The 20,681-nt window shown below is 41.4% G+C and overlaps 1 protein-coding gene across 1 annotated transcript in view; it reads right to left on the bottom strand.

The window, feature by feature from the left end:
* unm_hu7910 (un-named hu7910) overlaps positions 1-19,997 on the bottom strand; it is a 397,894-nt gene extending 377,897 nt beyond the window's left edge. The window contains 1 exon segment of the mRNA XM_070891910.1: positions 19,791-19,997. Within this exon segment, the coding sequence (XP_070748011.1) occupies positions 19,791-19,848 (58 nt within the window). The 5' untranslated portion in view covers positions 19,849-19,997.
* Positions 19,998-20,681: the final 684 nt, after the last annotated feature.

Here is a 20,681-nt window from a genome sequence, read left to right as displayed (position 1 = left end):
CAAGTTTCCATTGGCCTTCCTGATTACTTGCTGTACCTGCATACTATTCTTTTGTGTTTCATGCACAAGTACCCCCAGGTCCCGCTGTACTGCAGCGCTGTAAGGGGAAAATGGGAAGGCTTCTCCTCCCACGAGCGGGCCACCTGATATAGAAGGTCGGCGCTCGCCCCAACCCGCGTACCAGCCCCCGGAGTTAGCAGACATAGACGAATGACAAGGTATAACGATCTTTTATTACGAACGTCCGGGAACACCTCTTATCACAGCCGCCTATGAGTGGAGATGCTCTCCGAACAGCACAATCATACAACTTTTATACATTTCAAAAGCCCCTCCGTTCCCTGGTAAGACCTCCCTAGATCTCTAATTGGACTACCTTATCAGTGCTACTTCTCTAATTGAACTACTTTATTAGTGCTACTTTGGATTGACAGGCCAAGGACCACCTTAGGCCGTGACTAGAATGACTTCATTAGGTCAGAATTTGTTGATTCTCCTTGGTGCCCGTGAGTCCTCCTCGAGCCTCTTCGCAAGGTCTTATCAATGTCTGTTTAGGTTCTCACATCGTATCCTGTCGGAATATTATTGAATTGGTAACTCCTGGAGCCTTGGTACAAGGCCGAAGAGAGGCCTTTTACCTCCTTATGGGTCGGTGCAGGAACCAGCACTTTAACCCTTGTCCCGCTGGTACCCCCAACGCCAAATTTCTCTTACAATTCCCCCTTTTGGCCTTTGGCTATATGCCAAGCTGGCTATATTTCCCAATAACTATCTCCCTGTAGGCAAGTTCCAGATAGGTCTGTTCACCTGGGTGGCCATCTCCCAAGCTTCAGGACCTCCTGAGACCTTTCCCGCAGAGTTATATAAGGTAAGTCCTTCCTGTAGGACTGCTTAAATTTTCATCCCTTATGGCCTTAATCATAGTGCGTGCCCTGACGTATCGTTTGACCAGTTTAATTCGTGCACATGTTAACCCCATCATGACCATCAGAACCAGGCCCTGTATTACTACAAGTACATGTGATATTATTCTTATCCATGGGTGAATTTGAATATCAAGTCCAATGTCCAACAGCTTTGAGTACCAGAACTGATCAGCCAGCATTGTGTTAGTGTCTCTCTGTAGATTGTCTATTTCTTCCATCAGCTGGATATACTGTCGTCTTTGATTCTGGATTCCTTGCACCAAACGTAATTGTTCCTCATTTAATTCCGGTGCCTTGCGGTTCCCATATCGCCTCCTTGTACCCCTCTCGGAGGGTATCCGTGACCGTTCCGTGGATGATTTCTGTTGTCTTGGGATGTTATGTGGTATCCATTTATGTCTATTTTTCCCATGGGCCTGAAATAGAAGTTAGGGATGGTGATGACACAGTGGGTGATTCCTCCCCTGGTCTTAATCGTCAGATTGGCTGCTCCTGTGCTCACGCACCAAATCTCCATTCCCTTGTGCAGCAGCGATTGTTTCGGAATAGTGTTCGAGAGGAGTGATACTCAGCATGCATCCGTTTGGTGGAATCTGCAATCATCATTCGTCATTCGTAGCGTACCTCGACATAAAACCACTTGGTTAATTTTATCGCTGTCGGTTATGTCAATGCCTTTGGTACTATTGTTAATTTTAATCACCCGTCTGGCAGGCTGATGGTAACGCAACCAAGTTTGGTTTTTTACTTCACCGATATTATCGATCTGATATAAGGGGTCTCCCTTTGTTACATCATACTGTGGTATGGACAACACAAATCCAATCATATTCACCTGCCCAGTAATACATCTGAAATTTGACACCCATGCGTGACTATTCCTTCGTACCTCACATGCGTCATTCATTTTTTTTATCTAGTGTCCAATTGTTAAGAATGCTGTTCGGGATCCAATCTGTTATGTCCCCATTCTGGAGTTGCTCCAAGTTATGTTGTACTTCATTTAATCCAGGCCCCATACCCGGAGCAAACTATCTCAGCTTGTAATCGTTTACTTTTGTCGTTCCCCATTGCATGGATCAAATTTATTGTCTTGGCATGCTTCTGTAATGTATGGACCACCTGTAACAGTTCCCCTTCCGCGCCATCTCCCAACCGCGCTTGTAGGGCTTGGTTATCCATGTCCCTCCCCAGTAAACCCCTCAAGATTTACATTAAGTTGTTAACCCGGTCGTATATTGCATACAGGTCTATGGAATTCATCGTCGTAACCCGTGCCTAGTGTTTCCAGTATTTCCCTTTTTGTTCGACCTTGCCCTGTTCCCTTACTGACATTAAATCTCAGGGTAGTGGATTCCGGGCCTTCGAGGATCCGTTGTGTCAGGTTCTGGTAGTTTCATTCCCACAGAAGCTAGGAAGAATGATATCCATTAGATTTAGGTTAAGTAGTGGCTGACACACCCCAAATTATATAGTTTCTTTAGATTCTTTTATTACTAGCCCCCCTTTGACTCCAGTCTTTATGGACGGGCTTATGGGGGGGAACTTGCGGCTTCCCAGGGTCCCTTTGGGCGTGTTTGGTGTCCCAGCTGGACCTTTATTGTCATTTTTCCTCCACACTCCATCCGCCCCCCTTTTTAAGTTGTATTCCTTCTTGTTTGCGCTGTGCACGATCAATACCGGCTTCTCCGTGTTGTTACCGTGTCACGCTTCGGGACATACACCTTATATTCCAGAGACCTTCCTTGGTCTTCATTTTATCCCACTGGCCAGTTTTCCTAAACATCCCCCCTTTTTGCTCCGTTCTGTTCCCACCCTTCTGTTTCTTGCGGGGTGGATTTGGCGGCTTGTTTTGCAGCTTCGTCCGCCCAGGCATGAGCTTCTAGAACTGAAATTCCACCCAGTTGGATTTCTGCGCCCTTCCCCTTTTGGTCCTATGAACTAGCTCCTGTCCTCGGAATCTACTGGCGCCCATGGTATCGGCAGCCTGCTGCATTACAACCTTACTTAATACACTATACATAGCCATGCGTTAAAATAAGTTCTGTCCTTGCTCCAGTCTTTTGCTGCTGGGATGCATATTTCGGCAGTTAAATTAAACAAAGCTAGTTCATGTAGTTGTGTCTTTCCTGCGTATGCTATATCTCTCGTAGTCTGTCTATATTATCCAGTGCTTGCGTGGGCCTTAAGGTTCCCAGTATCCTGAGTCTCCAGAGTCGAAGTAGCCGCTGCGGTCCCATCTCGGTGAGTGTTTTACCTGCAAATTTTAAACAGATAGCCTGGTCGTCACCAGGTGTTAGGTTCTGGTCTACTCATCTTTTATCCATGCATGTCGAGGTCACTCTGTGAAATCGGAGGCAAGCTTAGGTTGGGTTTGTGGACTACATTGGCTCTATTGCCATAGGTGATGGTGCTATGGCTGCACACTGCACTATCCGTCTGGTCCAGTTTAAAAAAAAATCTCTTCCAGCTTATTTATTTTAGCTTTTAACTCTTCAATTTGTTTTGTTTGAGTATCTTTCTTTTATTTGTATCAGGCGAGTATTATTACATAGGCTAGTTCTGTTTTATTTTTATTCTGACTATCCCATCATTTCCTCTGTCAGGTGAGTCTTTTTTATTCTATTAAGAAATCCAAATTAATAATGTCCAGTATAAAACAGCTGTCAATGGAAAGGGTCAACTCCTTTACAGGTTTGTAAGAAAGCCTGATGTCATTACGTGACTTCGCGTAATCATCCGAAAAAATGTTTTTAAGTCTTTGTGCCTTCAAAACTTGCTTAGAAATTAGGAATCCATTAAAACAGCAGAAATCATTAGTAAAGCAGTCATAATAAAAGTCTTCTCATCAGGAAAGACGGCTTTTTAGATGAAACTCCAATGTTTTCTTAACTTCTAATTCAAGTACGTGCCAAAGATTTATTTTTTAAAATTGATTTAAAACGAGACTACACATTTTTAATAGCTATTTCGTTTTTTTTTCACTGGGCAAATCTTGTGTTTTATTTCTCTCTCAGCACAAAATCTAAACTTCCGTGCCAGTTCCATGTTTTATAAGAATTTTAAAATTTAGTAAGGTTCTCTAATTCCCAGTTTTTTTTCTTTCTGTGCTGAGTTCGCATAGCTTAGATCTTTTCTCCTCATTATTTTCAAAACCCTACTGCTTGTTTAGACTGTTCGGCACTTTTCTTGATAAGCAACGTCCATTTTGGAAATCTTTCAAACTGCAGTGAAACTTTCTTGTAATTTAAAATCATCAGCAATGGAGTGTCTTTTACCTCTTCAAATTCTTTTTTTTCAATTAAACCAATATCTTTTTCACGGCCGCTATCAACTAGTATTTAGTAAGTTATGTATTTTTCCATCGCAAACACCCCTTTTTTTTTCCAGCACCTAATTAGTGCGTTTCGTAGCTTTTTTTTTTCCAGATCACCTTTCTTCAAATTAGGTTTTGTATTTTACACGGAGGGCTCGTGACTCCGTAAATTTGTTAATTTAAAATCATCAGACAATCGAAGACACTTTTTCTTTCAAATTCGTTCAATTTGTTTACTTTCAAAGTTGCGTCTTTATCTTTTTCTTTTCTCCATAACTAGAACGGAGTCTAGCACGTAGGCTTTGAGGGCTGCTTTTCGTTATCTCAAATTCCAGTTTCAAGGTCATTACAATGTCTTTTTTCTAAATTGCTAAAGCTTGCCGTTTTAACATTTTTTCAAAGTCCCTATTACACCTTCGCAGATAGCTCTCCATTCGCCCAGGAGTTTGACCTGATCCCTGAAGGTATTTCTAGATTGTTTCCAAACCTTTTAGTTTTATTTCCTCCTTTTTTCTTTAAGAGATCAGATTTAATTTAATAATTTTTTTTTTTAAGTTTGAATCCATCTCAGTATTTTGCTGTGCCTTCTCTTAATATCTCCGAATCCCACTTCAAATTTTGTAATGCCAATCTTTATTTAAAACTTTTTACTGAGCTAGAAGCTTTCGTGTCAAGGTTTTACACAAAGGAAAATGGGAGCGTACTTCCCCAGCCTGCAGCCTCAAGAGACCCTCACAGGCCTTTTTTTAAAAAGGCATTCTTTATCTCATTCCTAGACTAAATTTATCTTTTGCTCAACAAACCTATCCTTTGTGCATTTCATAGCTCCGTAACTTATCATCCGAATAAATCCACACCTGCGTTTCTAACTTAAAATGTCTTAAAACTTCCCACATACAGGACAACACTACAAAAGGGTTAAAAAGAACTTTCACTCCGTTTGGAAAAAATGGGTGGAGCTGCACTATTTTTCCAAACAGGCTTTCAGAAACATGAAAAATTCATTCCGCAGTCAAAAAAAAAAATCATACAGGGACTCTCACTCAACGACAGACATTCACAAAAGTCTCTCTTCAATCAACAAAGCTTATTAATTGTTTGCCCGGCTCTATTTTTGGATCCATATGTCACTTAAGATAGTCACCATCAGCTTTTTTATGGCATTACGTAGTTACGCAAGTTACAATTAATGATTGGTTTTGTTCGCCTTTTTAATAGCCGTGTTACCCATCTTTTTCGTGGCTATCTTGGGCACTCCCTTTAATTCGTGTTAGGTATGCAGGATGTTATTTATATTTATAGGTCTTCCCTTGGCGCCGTACACTCGTACTGCCACGCTTTGGGTCAATATATCCCGTCACTGCAGGGACGTTGTCTCCATGTCCTCACTCTCTCGTCCCTGCACCGTGCGCTCGTACCGCTTCGGGTCAATAGACTTTCCTCTATATCTTCCCTTGCGTTGTACCCTCGCACTGCCGTGCTACCTCCACGCACGCATTTTAGGATGCACCTTTTGACCCTCTTCCACCCCTAGATCGTCCCTGTCCTCCATCTCCGTCCCTCCTGGACCTGCTACACATGGTTCTTTGTACAGATGTCCTACAATGCCACAGCTCTAACTTGAAGGTGGCAAATGAAAACATACTCACCCCAACAGCTGGATCATTTTCCGTTCGGGAAGTCCGTACCCTGCTCGCAGCATCAAATGCAAGAAGAAAATGGGAAGGCTTCTCCTCCCACGAGCGGGCCCCCTGATATAGAGGGTCAACGCTCGCCCCAACCCGCGTAACAGCCCCCGGAGTTAGCAGACAGAGACGGATGGCAAGGTATAACGATCTTTTATTACGAACGTCCAGGAACACCTCTCATCACAGCCACCTGTGAGTGGAGATGCTCTCCGAACAGCACAATCATACAACTTTTATACATTTCAAAAACCCCTCCGTTCCCTGGCAAGACCTCCCTAGATCTCTAATTGGACTACCTTATCAGTGCCACTTCTCTAATTGGACTACCTTATTAGTGCTACTTTGGATTGACAGGCCAAGACCCTCGTGACCACCTTAGGCCGTGACAAGAATGACTTCATTAGGTCAGAATTTGTTGATTCTCCTTGGTGCCCATGAGTCCGCCTCGAGCCTCTTCGCAAGGTCTTATCAATGTCTGTTTAGGTTCTCACATCGTATCCTGTCGGAATATTACTGAATTGATAACTCCTGGAGCCTTGGTACAAGGCTGAAGAGATGCCTTTAACCTCATGGGTCGGCACAGGAACCAGCACTTTAACCCTTGTCCCGCTGGTACCCCTAATGCCAAATTTCTCTTACAAGCACTTTGCAATTTTTCTCCATTTAAATAATAACTTGCTCTTTGATTTTTTTTCTGCCAAAGTACATGACCTCACTTTCCAACATTATACTCCATCTGCCAAATTTTTGCCCACTCACTTAGCCGGTCTATGTCCTTTTGCAAATTTGGTGTCCCCTCCTCACACATTGCTTTTTCTCCCATCTTTGTATCGTCAGCAAACTTAGAAGAAGGGGCCCAGTGTAACGTAGCTAAGTCATTAATATAGATTGTAAATAGTTGGGGTCCCAGCATGGATCCCTGCAGCACCCCATCAGTTACTGATTGCCAACCCGAAAATGAACCATTTTTATCCTGACTGTTCTCAGCCAATCCTCCATCCATGCTAATATATTACCCCCAACCCCTTGAACTTTTATCTTGTGCAGTAACCTTGTCAAATGTCTTCTGGAAGTCCAAATAGACCACATTCACTGGTTCCTCTTTATCCACCCTGTCCGTTACATCCTCAAAGAATTCCAGCAAATTTGTCAAACATGACTTCCCCTTCATAAATCTATGCTGACTCTGCCTGGCCAAATTATGCTTTTCCAAATATCCAGCTACTGCTTTTTTAAATAATGGACTCCAACATTTTCCCAACCACAGATGTTAGGCTAACAATGTACTGAAGTATTAGTAGGCGCAGATGTACAGTACAAAAATATCCAGCAGAGTCGCTAAAAAAGGTCAAAGTGAGGTGATGCGAAAATTGGTAAAAAGTAGGTTCAGATTAAGAGATGTTATTGGACCAGAATGTAGGGAGCGTTGCTCTTTATCTCTCCATCATATGCATTATCTAGAAATGAGCAAAGTTGACTGGGTACAAAAAGTGAGATTTCATTCCTTACCTCTCATCACTAACCATGACACATAAAATTCAGTAAAAGAAAATACAACTAAAAACATTCATGTTTAAGGACTGGCTTTTGGCACATAGCAGAAAAAAACTGAAGCAATCGTTATTCAAGGTCAAGTGTATCTCTGTAGCAATATAGAGAGAGTCAATCACATGACACTGAGGGCTATAGTAACCAGTAGTCACTTAAAACATTGTTTTATTTCCAAGTTTAATTCCAGAATATAATGTGGACGTAGAGGTGATCAGGCTGACTAGAACTGGAGCAGGAAAATTAAAAATGGAAAACACAAACAGAACAAACCATCAAAAATCAAGATAAAAATCGATTTTTTATTTGTTCATGGGATGTGAGCAACATTTGAAAGCCCACATTAATTGCCCATCCCTTGTTTCCAGGGTGCTGTTGGTGAGCCTTCTCCACCAATCACTGCAGCCCTTGTGCTGATGCTACTCCTACAATGTTAGTTCAGGAATTCCAGGATTTTCACACTGGGATGATTAAGGAAAAGCAAATTATCTATTAAATTCAGGATGGTGTGTGACTCGGAGAGGAACTTGAATGATGTTCCCATGATAATGCCCGAAACACTTGTACAAAAAGTAATAAGTTAATTCTATGCTAGAATAGAGAGACCTAATTAAACTAAACTATAATTTGCTTTTTCATCAAGGAAGAGGAGAATTAGTTGATTATAGTATTTGCCAGGCAAAAAATATAAAGAGACAAACAGCATTTCAGAACGATCTGAACCATTTAAACAAATGAGCAAAGAAATGGCAGATGGCTTTTAACAGAACATATACTGGAACAGAAATCAGCAAATAAAGCATATACAATAATGGCGAGGAAGGGAACAAGGGCAGGGCTCACATTTACACAACACCCTTCAGGACATCCCAAAGAGCTTCATAGAGAAATGGTCTTTTTGAAATGTAGCTATTGTTGTAATGTAGGGAAACATGCCGCACCCAAAGTTCCACAAGCAGCAAATGAGATAAATGACCAGAAAGTCTGTGGCCATGATGTTGGTTCAGGGATACATGTTGGCTGTACCAGATGAACACTCCTGCTTTTCAAATAGTGTTGTGGATCTTTTATGTCTACCTGAAGGGACAGACAGAAACTCGGTTTACGACCTCATCTGAAAGGTGGCACCTGTGATCATGCTGCACACCCTCACTACTGCACTGTAGAGTCAGCCTAGATCAGTGGTTCTCAAACTTTTTTGGTTGAAGGACCCCTTTTCAAATCAATTAATAATCATGGACCCTCTCATCTAAATTATACTATACAATACTCAATGTAAAAGTGTTTCATCTAAAAATAATATTTTAATAATGCTTTTAAGAAAACAGGTATTTACTTACAGATAAGCTATCAGTGAGATGGGTGTGCCTGCTTCTTGCACCATTTCTGGGTACTCCGCAGTAACAGATGGCTACTATGTGCTGGGCAATTTTTGACACTAAGTGGCTGGACAAGATGCATGAGGATATAAGTACCCATGCACATGCTGGAATGTTGATGGAGGCAGGACCCACCACAATACGGTCTCACTGGCATGTTCCGTAACAGCTACACTGTGGGATTGTAAGTGTTTGCGTGAACACATTCAGGCACATGTTTGAAGAGCTCCACAAGCGCTCTGATCACGTGTCGGGAGGATGGTACAGGGTCACAGTACCACGGTGAGGAATCAGCTCAACCAGCAGGTAGCGCTCGTTGCAAATGAGTAAAAGCTGTGAGGAGGCGAGCCCAGCCGCTGAATAATTCGCAAGAACTGAATTAGTGTCGGTTTTATGAAGAGGAGCAAAGCAGGCTTGAAATTACCTCTGGTCACAAAACCCTGGAAATCTCAACAGATACCCAAGGGTCCGCAGACCCCAGTTTGAGAACCATGGCGTAGATAATGTGCTCAAGTGTCAGCAGTGGGATACAAACCCGCTGCTTTCTGCCTCGGGTGAAATTGCTATGCCTGAACCAAGGCTAACACTTGAAAATTACAACTTTGGCCACAAGGGATTAAACCAATGACTTTCGCAACCTATTTATGTGAAGCACTCCAGCCTCCACACTCACCCACACAGTCATCAACAGATAGGTCCCCTTCAACCACTAAAAAAAGGTGAAGAAAAATATCTGGGAACGATTACTCATCATTCAATAAAGGTTCCCAGTCAAAGCTAATCAAATTCAAGGATTTACCTTGAGGACGCATAATTGCAAGTCAAAACATGTTATTCCAACCTCATACAGATCAAGAGTGAAGCTCCATTTAAAAGCAGTTTACGCAACTTTGGACATCCTACCTTGAAAAAGGGACACGGATAGAGAGTTGAGAAAAGAGTGACAATGGTTTCACGTCTTGGAGCTCTGATATATTAGGCGAGACTCACAATGCTGGAAAGAACAAGATTGAGGGGCAACATGATCTAGCTTGAGGCCAAAGGTGGTAGACAAATGCATGTTGGAAAGAGGTTAGGGTCAAAAGGCTAGGTGTGAAATAATCAAATACTACTAGATACAATACTGTAGTTTTTAAGCTGCTAAGAGGGAGAGATACGTTTGTCTAAGAGAAGCAGGCATGGTCAAATAATGGAAATGTGAGGCTGGTGAATATTTTGGATGCAACACAATGACAATTGAGGATTTGTTCTGCAGAAGATTAGAGTCCAAGATATGATATATTGTTCTTTATCCATTAATGAAATGGGCTGAATATGTCGTGTCCTTTTCTCACTCCAAGCTTAGTTATTACCACTTGGCACAAAACAAAGGTTGGTACTATGTCACCTCACAGAACTCTAAGCAATGCACTAACTGCACTTAGTGGAAACATTTACAAAGAAAGAATGGTATGATCAAAATATGAAAACTAGAACATATTGTCCTGCAAAAATTGCAAATGGGTGGCAAGCCAACATAGAAAAACAGAATCATGCCCTCTCAGCTATAATTACCATGTACAAGCATCTGCATTTTAGGTTTGACATTCCAAAATGATTTTAAGAGTACTACATTCATGCAGTTAAGCCCAAAATCTGCTTGGGCAAAAAGCCTTGGTTACTCAGGGTTTTAAATAAAACAAACAAACCATCTTTACCACAACCAAAATATTAATATTGCTAAACAGCACAACTGTAGCAATGAAACGTGCAAATAAAATTAGCACATCACTTCACATTTTTTGGTTACTTAACAAAACAATCTAATTACAAATGTCAATACACATGTCATCTCAGAAAGAGTGTATTACTTGCCCAGGAGCTTACAAGCTGCTCAGACAATGGAGGAGGGGGAAAAAACACAGCTAAAGAAAAAACATTGCATGCAAGCACACATATTCAACTGGTACAATCAAAGTTATGAACATCAAGCATTAATGATGATAATCGAGCTCAACAACATGCCATTCACAACAGAGGTTACCAGTGTCAGTCTTCGCTAGGAAAGCTCAGTTCCAGTTGAACTTGTAGTGTTGATGCACAGGTTCTGTGCCAAGATGGAAGAATCAATAGTTAAAAAGCAGTAAACTTTTTAAATTGTTTACAGTATTAGACAAAACTACACAGACCATTTTTATTTTTATGGCAATGTTTAGATGCTCAGGTTTTAAGGGCCAAGGACAAAAACAAAATCATTTAGTAGGCACTTGTTTTGTGAAATATTTAGCTGTCAGCATTAATTAGTGAAAGTTGACTTCTCCCATACAATGAAATGGCTCCAAGTCATCCAATTAGAAAAATGATTACTGCACCCTCACCATTAATCACCATTTAGTTATTACAGGTTCACAATAATTATGTTTTCTTCATTAGCATAAGGAAATAGTGTGTGCAAATTGTTAACCATCACAAGGGTCTTCAACACGAGGCAAGTTCAGATGTTGGTAAAACTTTAGAGTTCGCTTAAGCCTTTCTAATGAATGTGATTCAAAAGGGTTAAAATTGCTGAACAATTTCAGGCTATTAAGGTGCTCAAATGCAGCAGTAATCGGATGGTACATCTTAGGACGTTAGACATGATGGTTGAATAGTCAGGGTGGATGTGACAGAAGGTTCCTTGATAAAAAATAGTTTCATAAATGATGCGCCAATCGGAAACGTCTCAGCTTCTAAATTGACTGCAGCAAATGTCCATAAAGCATATCAAAAGGCTATGTTCAACATCACGGTTTTTAATATAAAAGGGAATACATGTTTTGCCACTACGACTGTTCTAAATAAGCTATTGGCAATTGGCAATCAAAACTTATTTCTACAGGTTAGGAAAAGAGGGCTAAAAAAATGCAATTTAAATTTAGCCTTAATTAAAATACTTAAACTGATTAACTTAAGACTCATTGTGTTTAACACATGACCTGCAGTCCAGTGAAATAAAACTTTTAAATACAACCGCTAGATTCAGCAATCAGTACAAGAGGATCTGGTGACAAAAAGGTTGCTAACAAATCGCTCTGTACTCAGCTCCAACATGGCAAGCGAGCCCCAGGTGGGCAGAGGAAACATTTCAAGGACACCCTCAAAGCCTCCTTGATAATGTGCAACAGCCCCATCGGCACCTGGGAATCCCTGGCTCAAGACAACCCCAAACGGAGGAAGAGCATCCGGGAGGGCTCTGAGCACCTCGAGTCTCGTCGCCGAGAGCCTGGAGAATCCAAACACAGACAGCGGAAGGAGCATTCGGCAAACCAGACTCCCCACCCACCCTTTCCTTCAACCACTGTCTGTCCTATCTGTGACAGAGACTGAAATTTCCATATTGGACTGTACAGTCACCTGTGAATTCACTTTGAGTGGAAGCAACTCTTACTCAATTTCGAGGGACTGCCTATGAATGAATGCTCCTAGTTAAACAGAAGCATCCACTTTGAAACTTACTTTTTCTCTCTAAATGGACAACTAATAATTCCTGGCAGAAACCAGTACCTGTAATGGAGTGGCGGTTAAACAAGCAGTAATTCAGAGCCTGACATTTCCCTTTAATCATTTTTGTATGCGATTCCATTAAGGTACATGAGGTTTAATCAAAAGAATAGTTTCTTCAACCATTTGAGTACCACTTATTTCCAACTGTCATAACTACCAAGACTTTTATTTTTGCAGAATTAAAGAAAACGAAGGTCACAGTAATGGTAGAGTTTTTTTTTTCCAAATTGCATACATTAAAAAATCTGCTCACGCTTATGCAAAATTGAACAGAAGGAGGAAGAGTACCTCTTGATACAGCAAGTTTGCATCCCAGCTACAATATAGTATATAACATTGCCAGTTTACAATATAGAATATAACTTCTAGTAGCATTTAACTGAACTCAACGTTTAATATTCTTAACTGTAGACTACAACACAGAAAAGTTTAGGCTCATGTCACTATCACTTCTTAAAACAATCCAATTTTAAAGTTGTTTTCGCATTTTGGCCCACGTCTCAGGAGTCAAGGCAAACTGAACCACGCACATTTTGTTTTGCAATACAGGGTATACAGTTGACTTTCCTGCAAACTGGGTGCACTTTGTGGCCCAACTTTGCATGCATCTGCAAGTTAGTCATGATATTGTGGTCAGTGTATATATACACTGATTAATGGCATCATAATTGTTACAAATTTAGTCTGCCATAGATATCTTCACTGGTATCAGTCACTTCCGTAAGCAAATCCCATTTCTCTGACTTATGAGGAAAGGTTGAGTAGGTTGGGCCTCTACTCATTGGAATTCAGAAGAATGAGAGGTGATCTTATCGAAACGTACAAGATGATGAGGGGGCTTGACAAGGTGGATGCAGAGAGGATGTTTCCACTGATAGGGGAGACTAGAACTAGAGGGCATGATAGAATAAGGGGCCACCCATTTAAGACAGAGATGAGGAGAAATTTCTTCTGAGGGTTGTAAATCTATGGAGTTCACTGCCTCAGAGAGCTGTGGAAGCTGGGACGTTGAATAAATTTAAGACAGAAATAGATAGTTTCTTAAACGATAAGGGGATAAGGGGTTATGGGGAGCAGGCAGGAAATTGGAGCCGAGCCCATGATCAAATCAGCCATGATCTTACTGAATGGCAGAGCAGATTCGAGGGGCCGAATGGCCTACTCCTGTTCCTATTTCATCTGTTCATATTGAGAGTTGACTCAACCTGCCCAATATGAAATAATACCATAACCCAGGGGATGTAACGACATGTTCCCCCTTCATATACAAACAGGACATCACGTCTTTCACACACATTCTCACATGTGATTCTCCAATCTTTCAACTGGTGGACTATTTACCCTTTAGTGAGATGAGCGCCACAATGGCCTGCATGCTGGTCTTTCACCCCGATCTGGATTTGAATCTAGCCATTACTGATGAAATGAAAGTCTCCTCAGTGCTAACTGCCAAGGTCCTATGTGGAAAAATATTGGACAAGCTCATCCCAATTCCTACTGGGCATTGTCTAAGGTCCACAGCACAAGACTGCCCCAACCTTCAGTCTCACAAGGAGCTGAGGGGCTACAGGACAATTGAGAGAAATAGAAAATAACCATATTGGTGCAATAGTTGGTGCTCTTCGGAGATAGAGCAGAGCAGAGTGGTTTTTCACTGCACATCTGACCAAGCTGTCTATGCCTGAACTGGGAGCGCTTCATGCGGACAATAGCATATTCACATAAGGAAACATTCCATTTCCCAGTAGTTATGAGCGCATTTTTCAAAAATAACAATTTCCAAAACAAGACAAACCCCAAAGGTTACTGCAACACAGCAAAAAACACACCTAGCCACTGAAAGAATGGCATATCCCAGAAAAGGATCATAACTGTCAAGGTAGTAAAACGCAACCAAATTTCAATTCACAAATTATTCTTGATAAAGACACTGAATCCACTATTTACTATCTTTTGGAATAGAAAGATACAAGCACCAGTTTACTTTCACACTGCACTGAAGTTTGTGATTATAAAAAAAGGTCAAGTCAACTGTTCCAAACATGACTGTCGAGAAAAGTTAAATAGGCATTTTATAAACAATCAAAAATGGGGTTGACAAATATTTAAGAAGTGCAAGTTACATAGTATTTGAGCTGAAGGAATTGCCGATATGCTTAACCTTAGTATTAAAAGCAACAGAATTTTTGAAAGCAACTTTATAAATTATTAATTTTTGAAATAAACACAGATTATATAGTACTATAATAAATGCATGCCAATTGGTTGGTTATGAATTCAAAATGCAATTCAGCAATAAAATCAATGATCAGTCAAGGTCTGTACTTCACCAAAGCTTGAGATTTTAGTTATGGCAGAGAGCACCTTTAGTTGCAAAAACCTGGCTTGGAAAGTTTGGAATACAAAGTCACCTGTACTGTATTCTAAAATGGTTCATGTCCTTGTAAAAAGGTAATTTCTCTACCAAGCTTTTGGTCTGCTTAATACAGAACAAGATCAAAGTTTTTTTTTAAAGTGGGGGAAGGGGGAACAAGAGAAGAGAAGCAAGGAGAAAGGAAGACACACAGTTGGTCAACACAATGTATTCGGCACATTCATTTTAATTAAAAGCAACTGACTATGCATTTCGCAAATGCCCTGGCTTCGCTTTGCCTTTCAACTTACTATACAGACATGTGCCCCTAAACAGTTTAACAGGGCATTTTTGTTATTTTTACTTGCTATGTCAAAATCTCAATATTAATGTTAAAATGAAAGACCCTCAGTCAAAATGTTAAATGGTCTTTTATCATTTTCTTATTCCAGACTTTCTGCATTCTCAGTAAAGCTGTTTACAATAAGGTTGCTTCAGTTCCGAGTATGCAGTCCAGATGGAATGGTTTAATATACAACTCGAAGCTATTCCAATATGGAACGGAAATAATTTATTTCACAAACTACCTTCAAAGCCATGGAAATGACAATCTTCACTATATAAGAACTCTATTACATACAACCCTGTGCATTGTTGTGAAGTGACTTGATGATGCAATAGAATTGCCTGCACAGCAAACCAGTAGTTTTCACCTTCAGTGTACATTCCTACTATAACACACAAATTAGAGCTGAGCACTAATGAAGTAGGATTTACAACTCAATAAAATGATGCACATCATTCCAATTTTTGAAAACAATTCAAGTTACTATTTTTTTTAAATTTATAAGCCAATTTAAGTAGTCATGCATAGTTTCTATTATGCCGTCATCATCATCATAGGCACTCCTTCGGGATCGAGGAAGATTTGCTTCCATTCTTAACATGAGTTCTTAGGTGGCTGTACAGTCCAATACGAGAACCACAGTCTCTGTCACAGGTGGGACAAATAGTCGTTGAGGAAAGGGGTGGGTGGGACTGGTTTGCTGCAAGCTCTTTCCGCTGCCTACGCGTGATTTCTGCATACTCTCAGCGACGAGACTCAAGGAGCTCAGCGCCCTCCCGGATGCACTTCCTCCACTTAGGGCGGTCTTTGGCCAGGGATGGGACACGCAGGCGTCAGTGGGGATGTTGCACTTTATCAGGGAGGCTTTGAGGGTGTTCGTGTAATGTTTCCGCTGCCCACCTTTGGCTCGTTTGCCGTGAAGGAGTTCCAAGTAGAGCGCTTGCTTTGGGAGTCTCGCGTCTAGCATGCGAAGTATGTGGCCTGCCCAGCGGAGCTGATCATGTGTGGTCAGTGTTTCAATGCTGAGGGATGTTGGCGCGTCTGTCTTCCCAGGGGTTTTGTAGGATCTTGCAGAGACAGCGTTAGTGGCATTTCTCCAGCAACTTGAGGTGTTTGCTGTACACGGAGGGCTGGTATTACTACAGCCCTGTAGCTTGGTGACAGTTTTGAGGGCCTGGTCTTCAAACACTCTTTTCCTCAGGCAGCCGAAGGCTGCACTGGAGGCGGTGTTGGATCTCGTCGTCAATGCCTGCTCTTGTGGATAGAAGGCTCCCGAGATAAGGGAAGTGGTCCATATTATGCCTTATATTGTTGCTAAAAAGGAAAAATTCATGGAATTCCAACTTTTGCTACAGTAACCAGTGGCCAACTCCATAATCAAGCACTGAAATAGTTGCCACCATATACTTAACAAGGACATTGTCCCGGGAATGATGCACAAGTTTCCTTCAGCTACTGCTTCATTAGTGGAACTTAAGTTGTAATTTAGGAGGCCTGCCCAAGTTAACAACTATAGTTAGAAACCAGGAAGAACAATTATTTTTGCTTTAGAAACTGCAAAAATATATTTTAGTACTATCTTTTCCCTTTTACTACTCCTCAGTAACTAGCACAGGATGAAAACCACAGGGAGCCCACTCATGAACTGACTAGATGCAGCATGCAAGATGTTGCTCCCAGCACACACACTTTCTAATTTATAGTACATAATTATCTGCATTACCACACGTTTGACAATTTTCATGTGCATATAAACAGTTAATATACTTCAGACATCATCTTAGCAACAATATAAGGCATAATATGGACCACTTCCCTTATCTCGGGAGCCTTCTATCCACAAGAGCACCTATTTTCTATGTTTCTATGTTAACTCCAGGATGAGTTACTGGTTTCGAACACAGACAAGCTATATGCTGTTGTGTGTAATATATAGTTATTTCTATTTTGTTGTTTGGCAGGCAGAAAAAAAGGCCAACTCCTTGCTGTGTGCCATGCAATCTAGCTAGAAATGGTACACAAATGTATTTTACCACTAATATCTCTATTGTACATTTAAGATTGAGAAAGGATGCTCCTCTAATTTATGATAGATATGAAAATTAATTCTCAAAGACACAACAATCAAATCTAACCTGATTAAGAAACCAACAAGACTCCTAACACTTGTCAAATTGAAAAGGCATGACAACAGAAAATGCTGGAAATACTCAGCGGGTCAGGCAGCATCTGCGGAGAGAGAAACAGTGAACGTTTCAGGTCTATGACCTTTCGTCATCGACCAGAAACCGACCTGAAATGTTAACTGTTTCTCTCTCCACAAATGCTGTCTGACCTACTGAGTATTTCCAGCATTTTCAGATTTCCAACATCTGCAGTATTTTGCTTTTGTAAAAAGGGAACATGATGCTTTTCACCTCTGGGACCTAGGCTCAAACCTTGAACAACAAAGTTGGGGAGTTTTACTGTGGTAACTGAGCTGTAGCCCACTCTGAAGTGCTGTGGATAGTGTGCCCAAATTGGAAAGATGTCCCAGTTTCCAACACTAAAATCCTTCACATTGAAGGGCATTCAAAATGTCATTCATGAAAAAGGAGATACCTATACTGTGCTTCATTGACCCAGAGTTTTATGGACAGTGGTATTATCTTCAGTACATGTCTTCATCTAGTTCACTTTTATCAAACATCCAAATCTTTATCTTGAAAAATTCCATTTCAACGCAAGATACCGTTCTAGTTTGTAAAGTCACAAAACTACCCTGCAGAAAATATATTTAGTACAAGGGCAGTATAGCACATCAGAAAATCCACAACAAATAAAGTATCACAGCCCCCACATACATGAAACATTCAGTCCCAATGTCCAAACATGTCCACACTACATCCCATGGAAATACTCCTCCATAGGCAATCACAAACAAAAACTTACATGGAACTCATTTTGACATTCATAATTTCACAATACCCTGTTCAGTTTGTGTACATTCAAGTATTCAAAATAGTTATTATGGCAGAAAAAGCAATAGATTAAGGTTTATAAGTTTTCTAGTCCTCATATGGCTTTGCAAATAATCTGGATAAAATCAGGAACTCCCAAAAACCTGAGGTAAGAAAATTCTAAGCCAGGATAGGAACAGAAACCACAATGTTATGCACTTAGTGTACAGAGAGCCTGTGTAGAAACTGGCAGGGCAAGAGACGTACTGTGTTTGGGGAAAACAAAAAAAAAGAGAAGATTTTTACAAATACCAAAAATTGTTCAGTAGCTTTTAGTAATGTGTGTATGCACAAATCCTTCCACTTATCCAGTTTCTAGTCTCTTACCATTTAGAAAATATTCAGATTTATCTTTCTTGGATCTAAAGTGGATTACCATTCACTTACACACAAAATAGTGAATACACTCCAAAAAGGACACAATTGGCTGTAAAGCGCTTTGAGACGTCAGGTGGTCATGAAAGGCGCTATAATAAATGCGAGTCTTTTTTTCTTTTATTGAATTCCATCTGACAGTTTTGCCCAATTAACTCCATCTGTCAGTTTTGCTCACTAATCTGTTGATGTCTCTTTGTAACTTTCTGCTTGCAGTTACACAACACACTTTTCCTCGGTGTCATCTGCAAACTTGGATATACAACTCTCCATTCATTTATCTAAGTCACTGATATATGTGGCGAAAAGCTGAGGAGGCCCCAGTACAGATTCCTGGGGAAACTACTTGTCACAACCCACCAATCACTACTTTCCCTTTATCCTACCTCCGAACCAATTTACAATCCATGTCCCAAGGATTTCCTCCATTTTCATATGCTCTCATGAATAATCTCTTGTGCAGAACCGTATCAAATGCCTTCTGGAAGTCCGTATCGACAACATCCATAAGCACGCCCTTGTCCATCTCTTTAGTAACCGATTTACTTCCCTGCCCGATATAGCTTTCGGAGCATATATCCAGCAAACACCTTTCAGCAGTTTGTCAAAGTCTGAGTTTCCTCAACAGCTATAAAATAGACATCTAACTTCAAACAGATGAACACTGGTTGTTTTCGAAATCAATCAGCACCCACTTCCTGATCAGAAGCATGTAATTTCTGATCAGATTATACCCATGGCCTCTTCCAGTAAACACAGCAGCTCAATGAAACGTGGAATTTCAACTATTATATAACGTAGTCAAGGAGAAACTAACAGATGTAAAGATCCTCCCCATTGTACAAACTGTTTAACATCCTGCAAAAAAATCAGTGCAGATGGGTAGAGACTGCAGAAAATGCATTCAACTAAACCCAAGTATAAAATCAGTGTCGAGATTTGCCTATGACCTCTGAAAAAAAGAGGCGATATATATCGATCCGACTGAGAGCCAGTGGCAAAATCTGCACGAAGAGCGATACCCCCCCCCCCCCCTCCTCGGATACAAGGTGCAGCCTCTTCTAACACGCAGGTAAACAAGGAAAGGTGCATTATTTTTAAAAACATACAGCTCCGCCCCCCTGACCTGCCGCCGTTCATTAACAAACGCTCCATTTGCTGATGCGGTGCCCGCTCTCCCGGAGCAGGGCTGGCGGCGCGCTGCTCCCTTGCAATGCCGCTCTGGCGGCTCAGCCAGAGCTCCAGAGCTCCAGAGCTCCCGGGACTCAACAACCGCCAGCCGGCTCCGGCCCGCAGCCGCCAGCCAAGGCGCTGCCCCCTACCCTCGGGCTCTCTCACCTTTTCTGGATCCCGCGGAGTTCGATCTGCTGTTGCCGGTCTTGTTCTTCGAAGTCATGGTTTGAAATGTTTTGTGAATCGAGGCGGAGGAGCAATAAACATAAAATAATCGCCCGCCACTGACTCAACGCAACGCTAAAGCAAACTTTCACCGCCCGAACGCTGGCTCACAGCGCAACCTAATCTGAGCTACATCCCGCTGATTGACAGCCCGACGCGACCAATCAGCGGCACCCTTTGCCTCGCTAAAACTGACTCCTATTGGACAGCCGGCGACCTGTCCCGCCCCTCGCCGCTGGAGGGGCGGGATGCTGGTTCCAGCAGGGTTGGTTGAGACGGAGCGCGCGCGCGCTGAGCGAACGTGGCAACATGGAAGCAGCAAAGCCTCGCGAGAACGGCCGCTGGCTTCAGCTGGGTGGGCTGCAGCTTTGATGTCAGTTCATATTGTGTGGTCATTTGCAATAATGCATTATTGTCCTATTATTTTTCAAATTTATTTTTGAGACGTTGGTGATGATGGCAAGGCCACATTTATTGCCCAACCCAACCTCAGTTGCCCTGAGAAGGTGGTGGTGGACTTTCTCATTGAATCACTGCAGATGTGTTAGATGGATAATTCCAAGACTCTGACCCAATGTATGAATATCTGCAAATGTTAGACTTTTGGCAACCAATAGACTACAATAGAAGATCGTAATTTTTTTGGCAAGAGAAGACCACTGGTCCTTCTACCGTACCCTTCTAAAGGGTGTTTCTGGAACTAAATTCAAAGACAGGTTTAGGTTGGATCAGAAAATGTAGATAAATCCACCAAAGGCTAGATAGTAACCCTGCAATACCAGGGAAGGTACAATATTTAGGGCAATTTTTAAGCAATTCTTCAGAGGCATG

This window comes from Pristiophorus japonicus, chromosome 1 (assembly GCF_044704955.1).
Source record: "Pristiophorus japonicus isolate sPriJap1 chromosome 1, sPriJap1.hap1, whole genome shotgun sequence".
NCBI classification, from domain to species: Eukaryota; Metazoa; Chordata; class Chondrichthyes; family Pristiophoridae; genus Pristiophorus; species Pristiophorus japonicus.
Note: the sequence above shows the minus strand (reverse complement) of the source record. Positions and strands in the feature narration are given on the sequence as shown.